The sequence below is a fragment of the Eptesicus fuscus genome, chromosome 13, assembly GCF_027574615.1.
Source record: "Eptesicus fuscus isolate TK198812 chromosome 13, DD_ASM_mEF_20220401, whole genome shotgun sequence".
Lineage (NCBI taxonomy): Eukaryota > Metazoa > Chordata > Mammalia > Chiroptera > Vespertilionidae > Eptesicus > Eptesicus fuscus.
The window spans coordinates 10,925,001-10,937,275 of NC_072485.1; the positions used below are offsets into that span (position 1 = coordinate 10,925,001).

Below are 12,275 nucleotides of genomic sequence, written 5' to 3' on the forward strand. Positions count from 1 at the left end.
GTTTTCAATGCTATTCCTGGCACCTTAAGAAGTGCCAAATGCAAAGTGGGGGCTGAGTTATACTTGATGAGTGACGAAAGCATTTCTCACACACTCAGCAGGATCCTTGAAGTCCTGGGCCACACCTCAATTCCCAGCAGAGCCTCCTATCCCAGGGTCCCTCTGCATCTGGACAATTAAAGATGTCTGTCAAGTTGCCTGCCTCCCCTTCTTTTTCTCTCAGTGCTGAGTGGGGAAGGGAGGAGGGGCTGGTCTCCTCTCTTCATTCCAGGCTGCTTTGCCTTTCTGACTCTCTCCCACCCCCAGCAGCCTTCTCCTTTCCTCTTCCCCCTCCCCTGACAGCCTCCCTCTTGGAGGTTCCAGGTTCTTTGTGGCAACCCCCCTGGAGGTGCCTTTCTCCTCCTCTCCCTGCACTGGGGTATCCCACAGAAAGGCAGGTCTCTATGCCCCTACCCAGCAGGGCACACTGACCCCTCTCTGTGGGGCTGAGGCTGTCCTTATCCTGAGATTCCTCTCATGACCTCACCTTCTGTGGGTGAATCAGAGCCTGTATCACTTTCTCTTTTGCTTTAGCTGCTCAACTGGCTCAAGGCCCCGCCCTGCACAGGCTGGCCTTCCCCAGCCTGGGGCCTCCCCTAGTGGCAGGTGTGTTTTCACTTTTCCTACATCACCTGGGATTGCCCGACTGTCCAGGCTAAAAGCTGCACCATGGAGCCCAGTGCGGCATTGCATCACAGCAGAGCTGCAAGTTCAGAGATACACACAGAGCAGCAGGCTGAGACCCAGAAGAGGAGGCTGAGACCAGAGACACCAAACAAGGCTGGGTGAGGCCAGGTGACAGCCTCTGCGTGGACACTTGGATCCCCATCTGCTGACAGAGACCAGACACCAGACACCAGACACCAGAGACCAGGATGAAGCCGGGCTGGGCTGTGTGGTGCACGCTGGTGCTGGTGCTGACGGCCACGGTGCTGACCAGGACAGGAGCAGTTCCTGCCCCTACGCCCCCCAGGACCCACCTGGGTGCCAGGGGCTGCCACATGGGCCAGTTCAAGTCTCTGTCCCCACAAGAGATGAAGGCCTTCAAGAGGGCCAAGGACGCCCTGGAAGAGTCGCTCCTGCTCAAGAACTGGAGCTGCAGCTCCCGCCCACTCCCCAGGACCCGGGACCTGAGGCAGCTGCAGGTGTGGGAGCGCCCCGTGGCCTTGGAGGCTGAGCTGGCCCTGACACTGAAGGTCCTGGGGGCCTTGAACAACTCGACCCTGGGGGACATCCTGGACCAGCCCCTTCACACGCTGCACCACATCCACTCCCAGCTTCAGGCCTGTGTCCCAGCTCAGGCCACAGCAGGCCCCAGGCCCCGGGGCCACCTCCGCCAGTGGCTGCATCGCCTCCGGGAGGCCGGGAAGAAGGAATCCCAGGACTGCCTTGAAGCCTCTGTCACATTCAACCTCTTCCGCCTCCTCACCCGTGACCTGAAATGTGTCGCTGCTGGAGACCTGTGTGCCTGACCCTGAGACCCGCCGCCTGTCCCAGCATCTTGGATTTTATTTATGCATCCCCCCTTTTTTAATTTATTGACACCCAACCACTATTTATATATTTATATGTGTGAATTGTCAAACTCAGACCTGACAAAATATTTATTTTTCTACTTTTGTAAAAATTTTGCAAATAAATAATGAATACAAAAGAATTTATCAACTTGTCTCAACATTAATTAAGAAAAGTAAATTGGAAATCCAATATATTCTTGTATATATGTATATGTCCACTAAGTATGTATATGTATATATGTATATATGAATACTAGAGGCCCAGTGCATGATTCCGTGCATGGATGTGGTCCCTTGGGGTGGCATGTGGGGATTGTGCCCCAGACTATCAGCTCCACAGCCCTGCCTGGCGCCCTGCCATGGCTTCGTGCTCCCTCTCACCTGTTCCATCCTGCCTGTGGGGACATCTATCAGGGCCAGGTCCCCCATCCGGATCTCTCAGTGCCTGGGAACGGAGCGGAGGTCCCACCCCTTCCATCGCTGATCACCATCTGTGGGGCGATAGGCGGGGCAATCAGGCCCCCACTCGCAACCACCTTGGCCTGGTGCCACCCACTCTACTGTTCCACCATCCCGCTGCTTTCCTGCTCTCATCTGGTCCCATTGGGTCCAGCAGTGCCACCTCTGCTGCTAGCACCCTGTTGCCTACGCCCATCATGTTTTGCGCCGCCCCCTTGTGGTCAGTACACATCATCGCAAGCAGTCGAACTCCAGGTCGAATGACCACTCAAGGAGACAATTTGCATATTAGGCTTTTATTATATAGGATATGTACATATGTATATCTATCTAATAAAGGGGTAATATACTAATTAGATCTGGAGACCTTCCGGATGTCCTTCCAGACAATGCCATGGTGGCGGGGCTGAGGCAGAGGTGGTTAGGGGCGATCAGGACAGGAGGGGAAGGCAGTTGGGGATGATCAGGCTGGTAGAGGGGTCAGTTGTGGGTGAGCAGGCTGGTGGAGGGCAGTTGGAGGCGAGCAGGGTTGCAGGGGGGGAGAGATGGGGGCTATCAAGCCAATTAGGGGTTGCAGGTGGGGCAAGAAGGCCAGCAGGGTGGTCAGCAGGGGAGAGCAGGCCAGCAGCAGAGTGGTTAGAGGCAATCAGGCAGGCAGGCAGGTGAGCGGATAGGAGCCAGCCGTCTCAGAATGGGAGATGGATGTCGGACTGCCCTTGTGGGATTCCAGATTGGAAAGAGTACAAGCCGGGCTGAGGGACACCCGCCCCATGCATGAATTTTGGGCCACTAGTATGTATCTATGTATGTATGTATATACGTATATGTGTATATGTGTATATACATATATATGAGTAGATAATGGATAAATGATAAAAAGAGATATTTTTAAACCAGATAGCATATATCTGAATTTGAGGTTTACCACAAACCTCAGAAGTATTTTATGGCAATTCAGTGAGATAATTCATGTAAACTATTTAGCAGAATGCCAGGCACAGAGTGATGCTCACCAACATATACACCTCAGATGTCAACTAGACTTTCTCTGGTACCAGATGGCTACATAAAATGTTCTTGGTTTTGAAAAGTAAATAATTTTTTTAAAAAACCCAGAACCTTGCACTAGTTGATTTGGCTCAGAAGATAGAGCATCAGCCTGTGAATTGAAGGGCCCTGGGTTCGATTCCGGTCAAAGGGCACATGCCCGGGTTGCAAGCTCAACCCCCATAGGGAGCATGCAGGAGGCAGCCATCAATGATTCTCTCTCCTCATGGGTGTTTCTATCTCTCTCTTCCTCTTTTTTCCTCTCTGAAATCAATAAAAATTTTTTTTTTTTTTAAAAAGAAAAAACCCAGAACCTTGAGGGCTCTGAACTTTGAGAGGGGGCAGGCTGGGCTGAGGAACCCCCTCTCCAATGCATGAATTTTCATGCATCAAGCCTCTAGTGTTAGACATAAAAACCATGTCCTTAACATCATTAAAATTGTTTGCTTTTGGAATTAAAATTATAGGTGGTTTTAACTTATTTCTTCATATTTATCTTTATTTTACAGTTGTTCTTCAATGAATATATATTGCCTTTATTATGAGAATAAATAATTTTTAAAAGAAAGAGAGGTGGTACATAATAAATTTAAGACAATATTCTTTCAAAGTACAAGCTTTTTTAAATGGCCACTTAGTTATATGCTTCAATTAGTTGTAAGTTTTTACTTACATGGAATAATCTATGAAATAACCCAATAATTGCAAGCAAATGAGGACTAGAGTGTTTCACTCACCATGAAGGTGAAACATTCTATTTAATATGTGTATATCTTACCTTATATTCTCATATTTTATATAAAGAAAAGCTATATTTATGTGATATAATTTTTAATCAGAGACTTCAAAAAAGCCTTCAAAGTGTTTTAATGGAGCCCAAAATAACACATTATGCAAAGAATAAATTTTTAAAAAATGTTTATGATTTAAATACTATTGCATTGAAGCCTAAGTTTGTGAAGACATGACAGAGGGGAGGCCTGGAAAATTTAAGACTTGAGAGCCCATTCTATATATTAACGTGGCAGCAATTCATTTCAATTGTTTTAATCAAAGGGAAAATGATGTACATGATTCCAAAAGTCTTCATTTTTCTTACTCTTCACTAGAAAGTAACAGAAAACTACTGCAGTTACCATAAAAGTGTTTATAGGTCCAAAGGAGCAGAACACAGAGAGGATTTAGGAAGGGAAAGGGAATCAGGAACTGAAATCCACCAGGCCGGGTTGGCTGCTCCTGTGCTTCATTCATGTTTTTAAACATAGTTCCTCTGATTTCAAAGGCAAGTCAAAGATAGTTGCTCCACAGACTAAACCAGAGTGAAACAAGTTGGGTCCGCTTAGTTTTCGTTCAACATTTCTAGAAAATAGAATTCAATGGGGGCCCAGATTTGGTGAGGAATTCCCCTTGTGCAAACAACTACAGGCAGAGCTCTCCCTGTGGAGTTGTCACTCATGGCTTACAAGCCTTCTGTTTGTTGTTACCTACCATTATTTCAACATCAATTCCTGGGAAAGAAAATCACTGTGTGCTACGCCAAAATTCCTAAAGACAAAGGTCTGCAAATGTTTGACACGTGACTTTACAATTTTATTAAGTGAATATCAGTAATACTTTTAAAACACTGATAAAAAGGAAGATATGTAAGAATATCCATCAAACATAAAAATCCCATCAGTGTCGCAATGTATACAGATTACTGGTCATACTGCATAACAGGTGTACCTGTTAATAATGCAGATTTTTTTCAATAGATGGAGTTACACATATGTTGATATATATGCGATTTGATATGTATGTTATTTTGTTGTATTGACAGCAAGCTTCAAATCTTTGTATGTCTAATTTTCTGAAGGTGTTAACATCATAGATATTTTTACACTTCAAAATGTGAAATTAAGTGCCCGAAAAAGAACATTTGTGGGAAGTTTTAATTCATTACTTTATCTTGAAGATAAGTGCTGCTGAAAGTTATCCTATACTCCGGAAGCTTATGGTGAACATGCTCCATCTCAAGATACTTGTGAACGCTGGTTTAAATGCTTTAAAAGTGATGATTTCAATGTGAAAGACAAAGAACATCCAGGTCAACCAAAAAAGTTTAAAGACCAACGATCACCAGCATTAATGGATTAAGATGCATGTCAAACTCAAAAACAACTTGCAGAAAGATTAAATTTTGCTCAGCAAACAATTTCCAATCGTTTACAAACAATGGGAAAGATTTTAAAGGAAGGAAAATAGGTGTCACATCAACTTAACGAAAGACAAATGGAAACCTGAGAAGTTATCAGTAAAATTCTGCTTCAACTGCAGGAAAGAAAGTCTTTTTTGCATCGAATTGTGACTGGTGATGAAAAGTGGTTTTATTTTGAGAATCCCAAATGCACAAAATCATGGGTTGATCCAGGTCAACCATCAACATAGACTGCAAGGCCAAATCGCTTCAGAAAAAAGACAGTGTGTGCTCTGCATTAGGTAGGACCAGGAAGGTGTGTTGAATTATGAGCTTCTAAAACCAGGTTTTTGAACCATGCTTTGACTGTGAAATGACCAGAATGGGACAGAAGACATGGCAAAGTAATTTTGCTTCATGATGACACACCATCACACACTTCAAAACCAGTCAAAGACCCGTTAAAAGATCTTGCCTGGGAAGTATTAACCCACCTGCTGTATTCACCAGACCTTGCTCCTTCAGATTACCCCTTGTTTCGATCGATGGCGCACACACTTTCTGCCCAGCACTTCAAAACGTAAAAGAAGTGGAAAATTGGGTTTCTGAATGGTTTGCCTTAAACAAGGAAAGTTCTATTGGGACGATATCCACAAATTACCTGAAAGATGGGGGAAATGTGTAGTTAGCGATGGACATTACTTTGAATAAAGCACTTTTGATGTTTCTCTTGAAATTATCCTGTTTTCTTTGATAACAAAATCCGCATTATTAACCGGTATATGATCCTAGTAAGCTTTCCATAGAAGAATAATATTCACATTTATATACATCAGCTCCCATTTATGGATTATGCCTTTCAATTCAACAGCACTTTTTTAAAAGCTATAGAATGTCTGCTTCCGATGGGTCATCAACTGACTCAAGGAATTGCTTAGAAGAGTAAAAGTGTTCCAATAATGGCATTGGAGAGAGCTGGCTAGTTCTCAAAGAGATGAGTGCCTCTCATCTGCCCTGTTACAGGGTCTCCTCGTGTGTGGTTGTCTCCTTTGCTTTAAAAGCCTTTCAGTTTTTATTATCCATAGTTTTATTATTGGGAATATGCACTTTACTACCTACCAGGAACAGGGGGAAAAAAAAAGCCCAAACTCATAGAATCTATACTAATAATACAGGAATATGCAAATTTTCTGGGATGCCATCACAATAGCAGTAACGATCAAACAGCAAACTGTGTGGGGCAACAAGGCCAGCAGGGGTTTTAGTGAGGGACCACCAAATGACTGAACAGCAGGCTGCGTGGGGTGACCAGGCTGGTGTGGGGGGGGGCAGTTGGGGGCAACCAGGCTGGCGGGGGGTCAGTGATGGACAACCAGTCCTGCAGGGGTGGGCAGTAAGGGGCAACCATGGAGGCAGAGCAGGGGGCAGTGAGGGCCGACCAAGCCAGCGGGGGGGGACAGTTAGGGGCGACCTTGTTGGCAGGGGTAGCAGTTAGGGGTGATCAGGCAAGCAGGCAGGTGAGCAGATAGGAGCCAGCAGTCCTGGTTTGTGAGAGGGATGTCCTACTGCCGGTTTAGGCTCGATCACCAGGATTGGGCCTAAACCAGCAATCAGACACCCCCCGTGGCCCCTTTCATCATTATGTTGTTTCCCTGGAACTTCTGCAGGGCTGGTTTAAAACCTGCAAAGCCATCCCACAATGATCCTCTTACTGTAAAAAGGACATCTTAGCTGCTGATCTCCTGGTTCTACTACGGCCTTTATTCCTACAAACTTACTATAGTTTCTTATTTTCCAATAATTAGAATCCACATTTTGTTTTTATCAGAAATGAATTTTATAGAAAAGCACATTGCATAACTTTGTCTTTTTTTCCAAATTTCAGGGTTAATTTCATTTTATATTGGTGACTATTTAGTTGTTCATGTAAAGTAAAAGTAAATGCCTCTATGTAGAATTAGTTTAGTCCTTAGCACTGGCCAGTGTTACTCAATGGTTACAGTGTGGCCCCACACACCTAAGGGTCACAAATCTGATTCTTGGTCAAGGGCACATAACTGGGTTGCAGATTCAATCCATGGCCCAAGTTGTGGTAGGTGCAGGAAGAAACCAATGGATGTATCTCTTTCACATTGATGTTTCTCTCTCTCTCTCTCTCTCTCTCTCTCTCTCTCTCTCTCTCTCTTTCTCTCTCTCTATCCCCCTCCCACCCTTCCCTCCCTTCCACTTTCTCTAAACATCAATGGGGAAAATATCTTCTCGTGAGGATTAACAAAAACAAAAAAGAAGCATTCATTTTAGTCCCTTGAGACAAAAACAATTATATTTTTCATTGATATTATGTCCCTTCATAGATAGGTTTAATTCAACTCACATTTCTTTTATGTATCTTTTTGTCTGTCCATGAGATTGTATTTTCTTTTCTTTTTTTTTTCGCTTAATCCTTTCACCTTTACCTACTGTTCTTTTAAAAATGACTTATAATCCCCACAATAATCAGATGAGCAACAATACACAGTGTAACTCCTGCTTACTTTAAACTTCTAGTGAACTCAAAGGCAAAGCATACCCAGGTAACCTAGAAAGAATGATAAAAAGAATATACCCCTACCCTACAAAAAGGGAGGCATTTATTTCCTCCCTGTAGATTTGTTTATTCTATACTTGACACAAGGATAGTAGGCTTTTAAAGGAATTTAATGAAAAAAGAGACAGTACCCTCTTGTTGATCTATATATAGAAAAGCCTAATATGTAAAGTATCCCCTCAGGAATTCGAACAACCGAAAGTTCAAACACTTTTATGAGTGCGTTGACCACCATGGTTGGCCTGGAACAAAGGAAGGCCCTTGCCAGCAGTCAGGGAAGGGAGGCCCCAGCAGGCAGCCAGCAGTGACTAGGGACCCTACCAGTGCACGAATTTCATGCACTGGGCCCCTAGTTGCAAAGTAAATGTGAAATGGAAGATACATAGGAAATTCATTGTGTTTTCCAAATGATAGGTGAAAGCTTGCAAACTGTCCCCATTGGTGAACTGAAGACCTGCTATAATCAGTTACCAAAAAGTGTATTTGGGTCTGAGTTCTCTTATCAGTTCCTGTATCCTTAACCCTTGACCTGCATAGACTAGACTTCTCTACAGAGAAATTCATCTGGCCTATGCTTCATTACCTCAACAGCACTCTAGATATTTACTAATTAATTTCACAAATTAATCAGGGACTGGGTAGAGGGAGGGTTACAGAGGTGGGTGGGAAAGGGGACATCAGTAATATTCTCAACAATAAAGATTATTTTTTAAATAACTTAAAAAAATGTTTAAAAATTAAAAAAAGATCTGTCCTAGCTGGTTTGACTCTTTGGATAGAGTGTTGGCCTGTAGACTGAAGGGTCCAGGGTTTAGTTTTGGTCAAGGACACATGCCCAGGTTGCAGCCTGGATACCCAGTAGGGGTCATGCAGGATGCAGGCAATCAATGAATCTTTCTCATCATTGATGTTTCTCTCTCTCCCTCTCCCTTCCTCTCTGAAATCAAGTAAAAATAAATAAATAAATAAATAAATAAGCTCTAAGAAATTTTGTTTAATGAGATTTGTTTTCAATGCTATTCCTGGCACCTTAAGAAGTGCCAAATGCAAAGTGGGGGCTGAGTTATACTTGATGAGTGACGAAAGCATTTCTCACACACTCAGCAGGATCCTTGAAGTCCTGGGCCACACCTCAATTCCCAGCAGAGCCTCCTATCCCAGGGTCCCTCTGCATCTGGACAATTAAAGATGTCTGTCAAGGTCCCCTCCTCCCCTTCTTTTTCTCTCAGTGCTGAGTGGGGAAGGGAGGAGGGGCTGGTCTCCTCTCTTCATTCCAGGCTGCTTTGCCTTTCTGACTCTCTCCCACCCCCAGCAGCCTTCTCCTTTCCTCTTCCCCCTCCCCTGACAGCCTCCCTCTTGGAGGTTCCAGGTTCTTTGTGGCAACCCCCCTGGAGGTGCCTTTCTCCTCCTCTCCCTGCACTGGGCTATCCCACAGAAAGGCAGGTCTCTATGCCCCTACCCAGCAGGGCACACTGACCCCTCTCTGTGGGGCTGAGGCTGTCCTTATCCTGAGATTCCTCTCATGACCTCACCTTCTGTAGGTGAATCAGAGCCTGTATCACTTTCTCTTTTGCTTTAGCTGCTCAACTGGCTCAAGGCCCCGCCCTACACAGGCTGGCCTTCCCCAGCCTGGGGCCTCCCCTAGTGGCAGGTGTGTTTTCACTTTTCCTACATCACCTGGGATTGCCCGACTGTCCAGGCTAAAAGCTGCACCATGGAGCCCAGTGCGGCATTGCATCACAGCAGAGCTGCAAGTTCAGACATACACACAGAGCAGCAGGCTGAGACCCAGAAGAGGAGGCTGAGAACAGAGACACCAAACAAGGCTGGGTGAGGCCAGGTGACAGCCTCTGCGTGGACACTTGGATCCCCATCTGCTGACAGAGACCAGACACCAGACACCAGAGACCAGAGACCAGAGACCAGGATGAAGCCGGGCTGGGCTGTGTGGTGCACGCTGGTGCTGGTGCTGACGGCCACGGTGCTGACCAGGACAGGAGCAGTTCCTGCCCCTACGCCCCCCAGGACCCACCTGGGTGCCAGGGGCTGCCACATGGGCCAGTTCAAGTCTCTGTCCCCACAAGAGATGAAGGCCTTCAAGAGGGCCAAGGACGCCCTGGAAGAGTCGCTCCTGCTCAAGAACTGGAGCTGCAGCTCCCGCCCACTCCCCAGGACCCGGGACCTGAGGCAGCTGCAGGTGTGGGAGCGCCCCGTGGCCTTGGAGGCTGAGCTGGCCCTGACACTGAAGGTCCTGGGGGCCTTGAACAACTCGACCCTGGGGGACATCCTGGACCAGCCCCTTCACACGCTGCACCACATCCACTCCCAGCTTCAGGCCTGTGTCCCAGCTCAGGCCACAGCAGGCCCCAGGCCCCGGGGCCACCTCCGCCAGTGGCTGCATCGCCTCCGGGAGGCCGGGAAGAAGGAATCCCAGGACTGCCTTGAAGCCTCTGTCACATTCAACCTCTTCCGCCTCCTCACCCGTGACCTGAAATGTGTCGCTGCTGGAGACCTGTGTGCCTGACCCTGAGACCCGCCAGCCACCTGTCCCAGCATCTTGGATTTTATTTATGCATCCCCCCTTTTTTAATTTATTGACACCCAACCACTATTTATATATTTATATGTGTGAATTGTCAAACTCAGACCTGACAAAATATTTATTTTTCTACTTTTGTAAAAATTTTGCAAATAAATAATGAATACAAAAGAATTTATCAACTTGTCTCAACATTAATTAAGAAAAGCAAATTGGAAATCCAATATATTCTTGTGATATATGTATATGTACACTAAGTATGTATATGTATATATGTATATATGAATACTAGAGGCCCAGTGCATGATTCCGTGCATGGCTGTGGTCCCTTGGGGTGGCATGTGGGGATTGTGCCCCAGACTATCAGCTCCACAGCCCTGCCTGGCGCCCTGCCATGGCTTCGTGCTCCCTCTCACCTGTTCCATCCTGCCTGTGGGGACATCTATCAGGGCCAGGTCCCCCACCCGGATCTCTCAGTGCCTGGGAACGGAGCGGAGGTCCCACCCCTTCCATCGCTGATCACCATCTGTGGGGCGATAGGCGGGGCAATCAGGCCCCCCGCTCACAACCACCTTGGCCTGGTGCTACCCGCTCTACTGTTCCCCCATCCCGCTGCTTTCCTGCTCTCATCTGGTCCCATTGGGTCCAGCAGTGCCACCTCTGCTGCTAGCACCCTGTTGCCTATGCCCATCATGTTTTGCGCTGCCCCCTTGTGGTCAGTACACATCATCGCAAGCAGTCGAACTCCAGGTCGAATGACCACTCAAGGAGACAGTTTGCATATTAGGCTTTTATTATATAGGATATGTACATATGTATATCTATCTAATAAAGGGGTAATATACTAATTAGATCTGGAGACCTTCCGGATGTCCTTCCAGACAATGCCATGGTGGCGGGGCTGAGGCAGAGGTGGTTAAGGGCGATCAGGACAGGAGGGGAAGGCAGTTGGGGATGATCAGGCTGGTAGAGGGGTCAGTTGTGGGTGAGCAGGCTGGTGGAGGGCAGTTGGAGGCGAGCAGGGTTGCAGGGGAGGAGAGATGGGGGCTATCAAGCCAATTAGGGGTTGCAGGTGGGGCAAGAAGGCCAGCAGGGTGGTCAGCAGGGGAGAGCAGGCCAGCAGCAGAGTGGTTAGAGGCAATCAGGCAGGCAGGCAGGTGAGCGGATAGGAGCCAGCAGTCTCAGAATGGGAGATGGATGTCAGACTGCCCTTGTGGGATTCCAGATTGGAAAGAGTACAAGCCGGGCTGAGGGACACCCGCCCCATGCATGAATTTTGGGCCACTATATGTATCTATGTATGTATGTATATACGTATATGTGTATATGTGTATATACATATATATGAGTAGATAATGGCTAAATGATAAAAAGAGATATTTTTAAACCAGATAGCATATATCTGAATTTGAGGTTTACCACAAACCTCAGAAGTATTTTATGGCAATTCAGTGAGATAATTCATGTAAACTATTTAGCAGAATGCCAGGCACAGAGTGATGCTCACCAACATATACACCTCAGATGTCAACTAGACTTTCTCTGGTACCAGATGGCTACATAAAATGTTCTTGGTTTTGAAAAGTAAATAATTTTTTAAAAAACCCAGAACCTTGCACTAGTTGATTTGGCTCAGAAGATAGAGCATCAGCCTGTGAATTGAAGGGCCCTGGGTTCGATTCCGGTCAAAGGGCACATGCCCGGGTTGCAAGCTCAACCCCCGTAGGGAGCATGCAGGAGGCAGCCATCAATGATTCTCTCTCCTCATTGGTGTTTCTATCTCTCTCTTCCTCTTTTTTCCTCTCTGAAATCAATAAAAATATTTTTAAAAAAAAATAAAAGAAAAAACCCAGAACCTTGAGGGCTCTGAACTTTGAGAGGGGGCAGGCTGGGCTGAGGGACCCCCTCTCC

The 12,275-nt window shown here is 46.3% G+C and overlaps 3 protein-coding genes across 3 annotated transcripts in view; all 3 read left to right on the plus strand.

The window, feature by feature from the left end:
- GRIA4 (glutamate ionotropic receptor AMPA type subunit 4) overlaps positions 1-12,275 on the plus strand; it is a 291,800-nt gene that overhangs the window by 53,007 nt on the left and 226,518 nt on the right. The window lies entirely within an intron of this gene.
- Positions 915-1,511, plus strand: LOC129151204 (interferon lambda-3-like). The gene has a single exon (XM_054725261.1). The coding sequence runs from the start codon at positions 915-917 to the stop codon at positions 1,509-1,511; it is 597 nt and encodes a 198-aa protein (XP_054581236.1).
- On the plus strand, positions 9,753-10,349 carry LOC129151205 (interferon lambda-3-like). Its single transcript, XM_054725262.1, has one exon. It carries the CDS (start codon positions 9,753-9,755, stop codon positions 10,347-10,349), a length of 597 nt encoding a protein of 198 aa, XP_054581237.1.

What these genes read in the sequence shown, in the direction of transcription:
- LOC129151204 (XM_054725261.1), top strand. Translation starts at nt 915, where the DNA reads ATGAAGCCGGGCTGGGCTGTGTGGTGCACGCTGGTGCTGGTGCTGACG.
- LOC129151205 (XM_054725262.1), top strand. Translation starts at nt 9,753, where the DNA reads ATGAAGCCGGGCTGGGCTGTGTGGTGCACGCTGGTGCTGGTGCTGACG.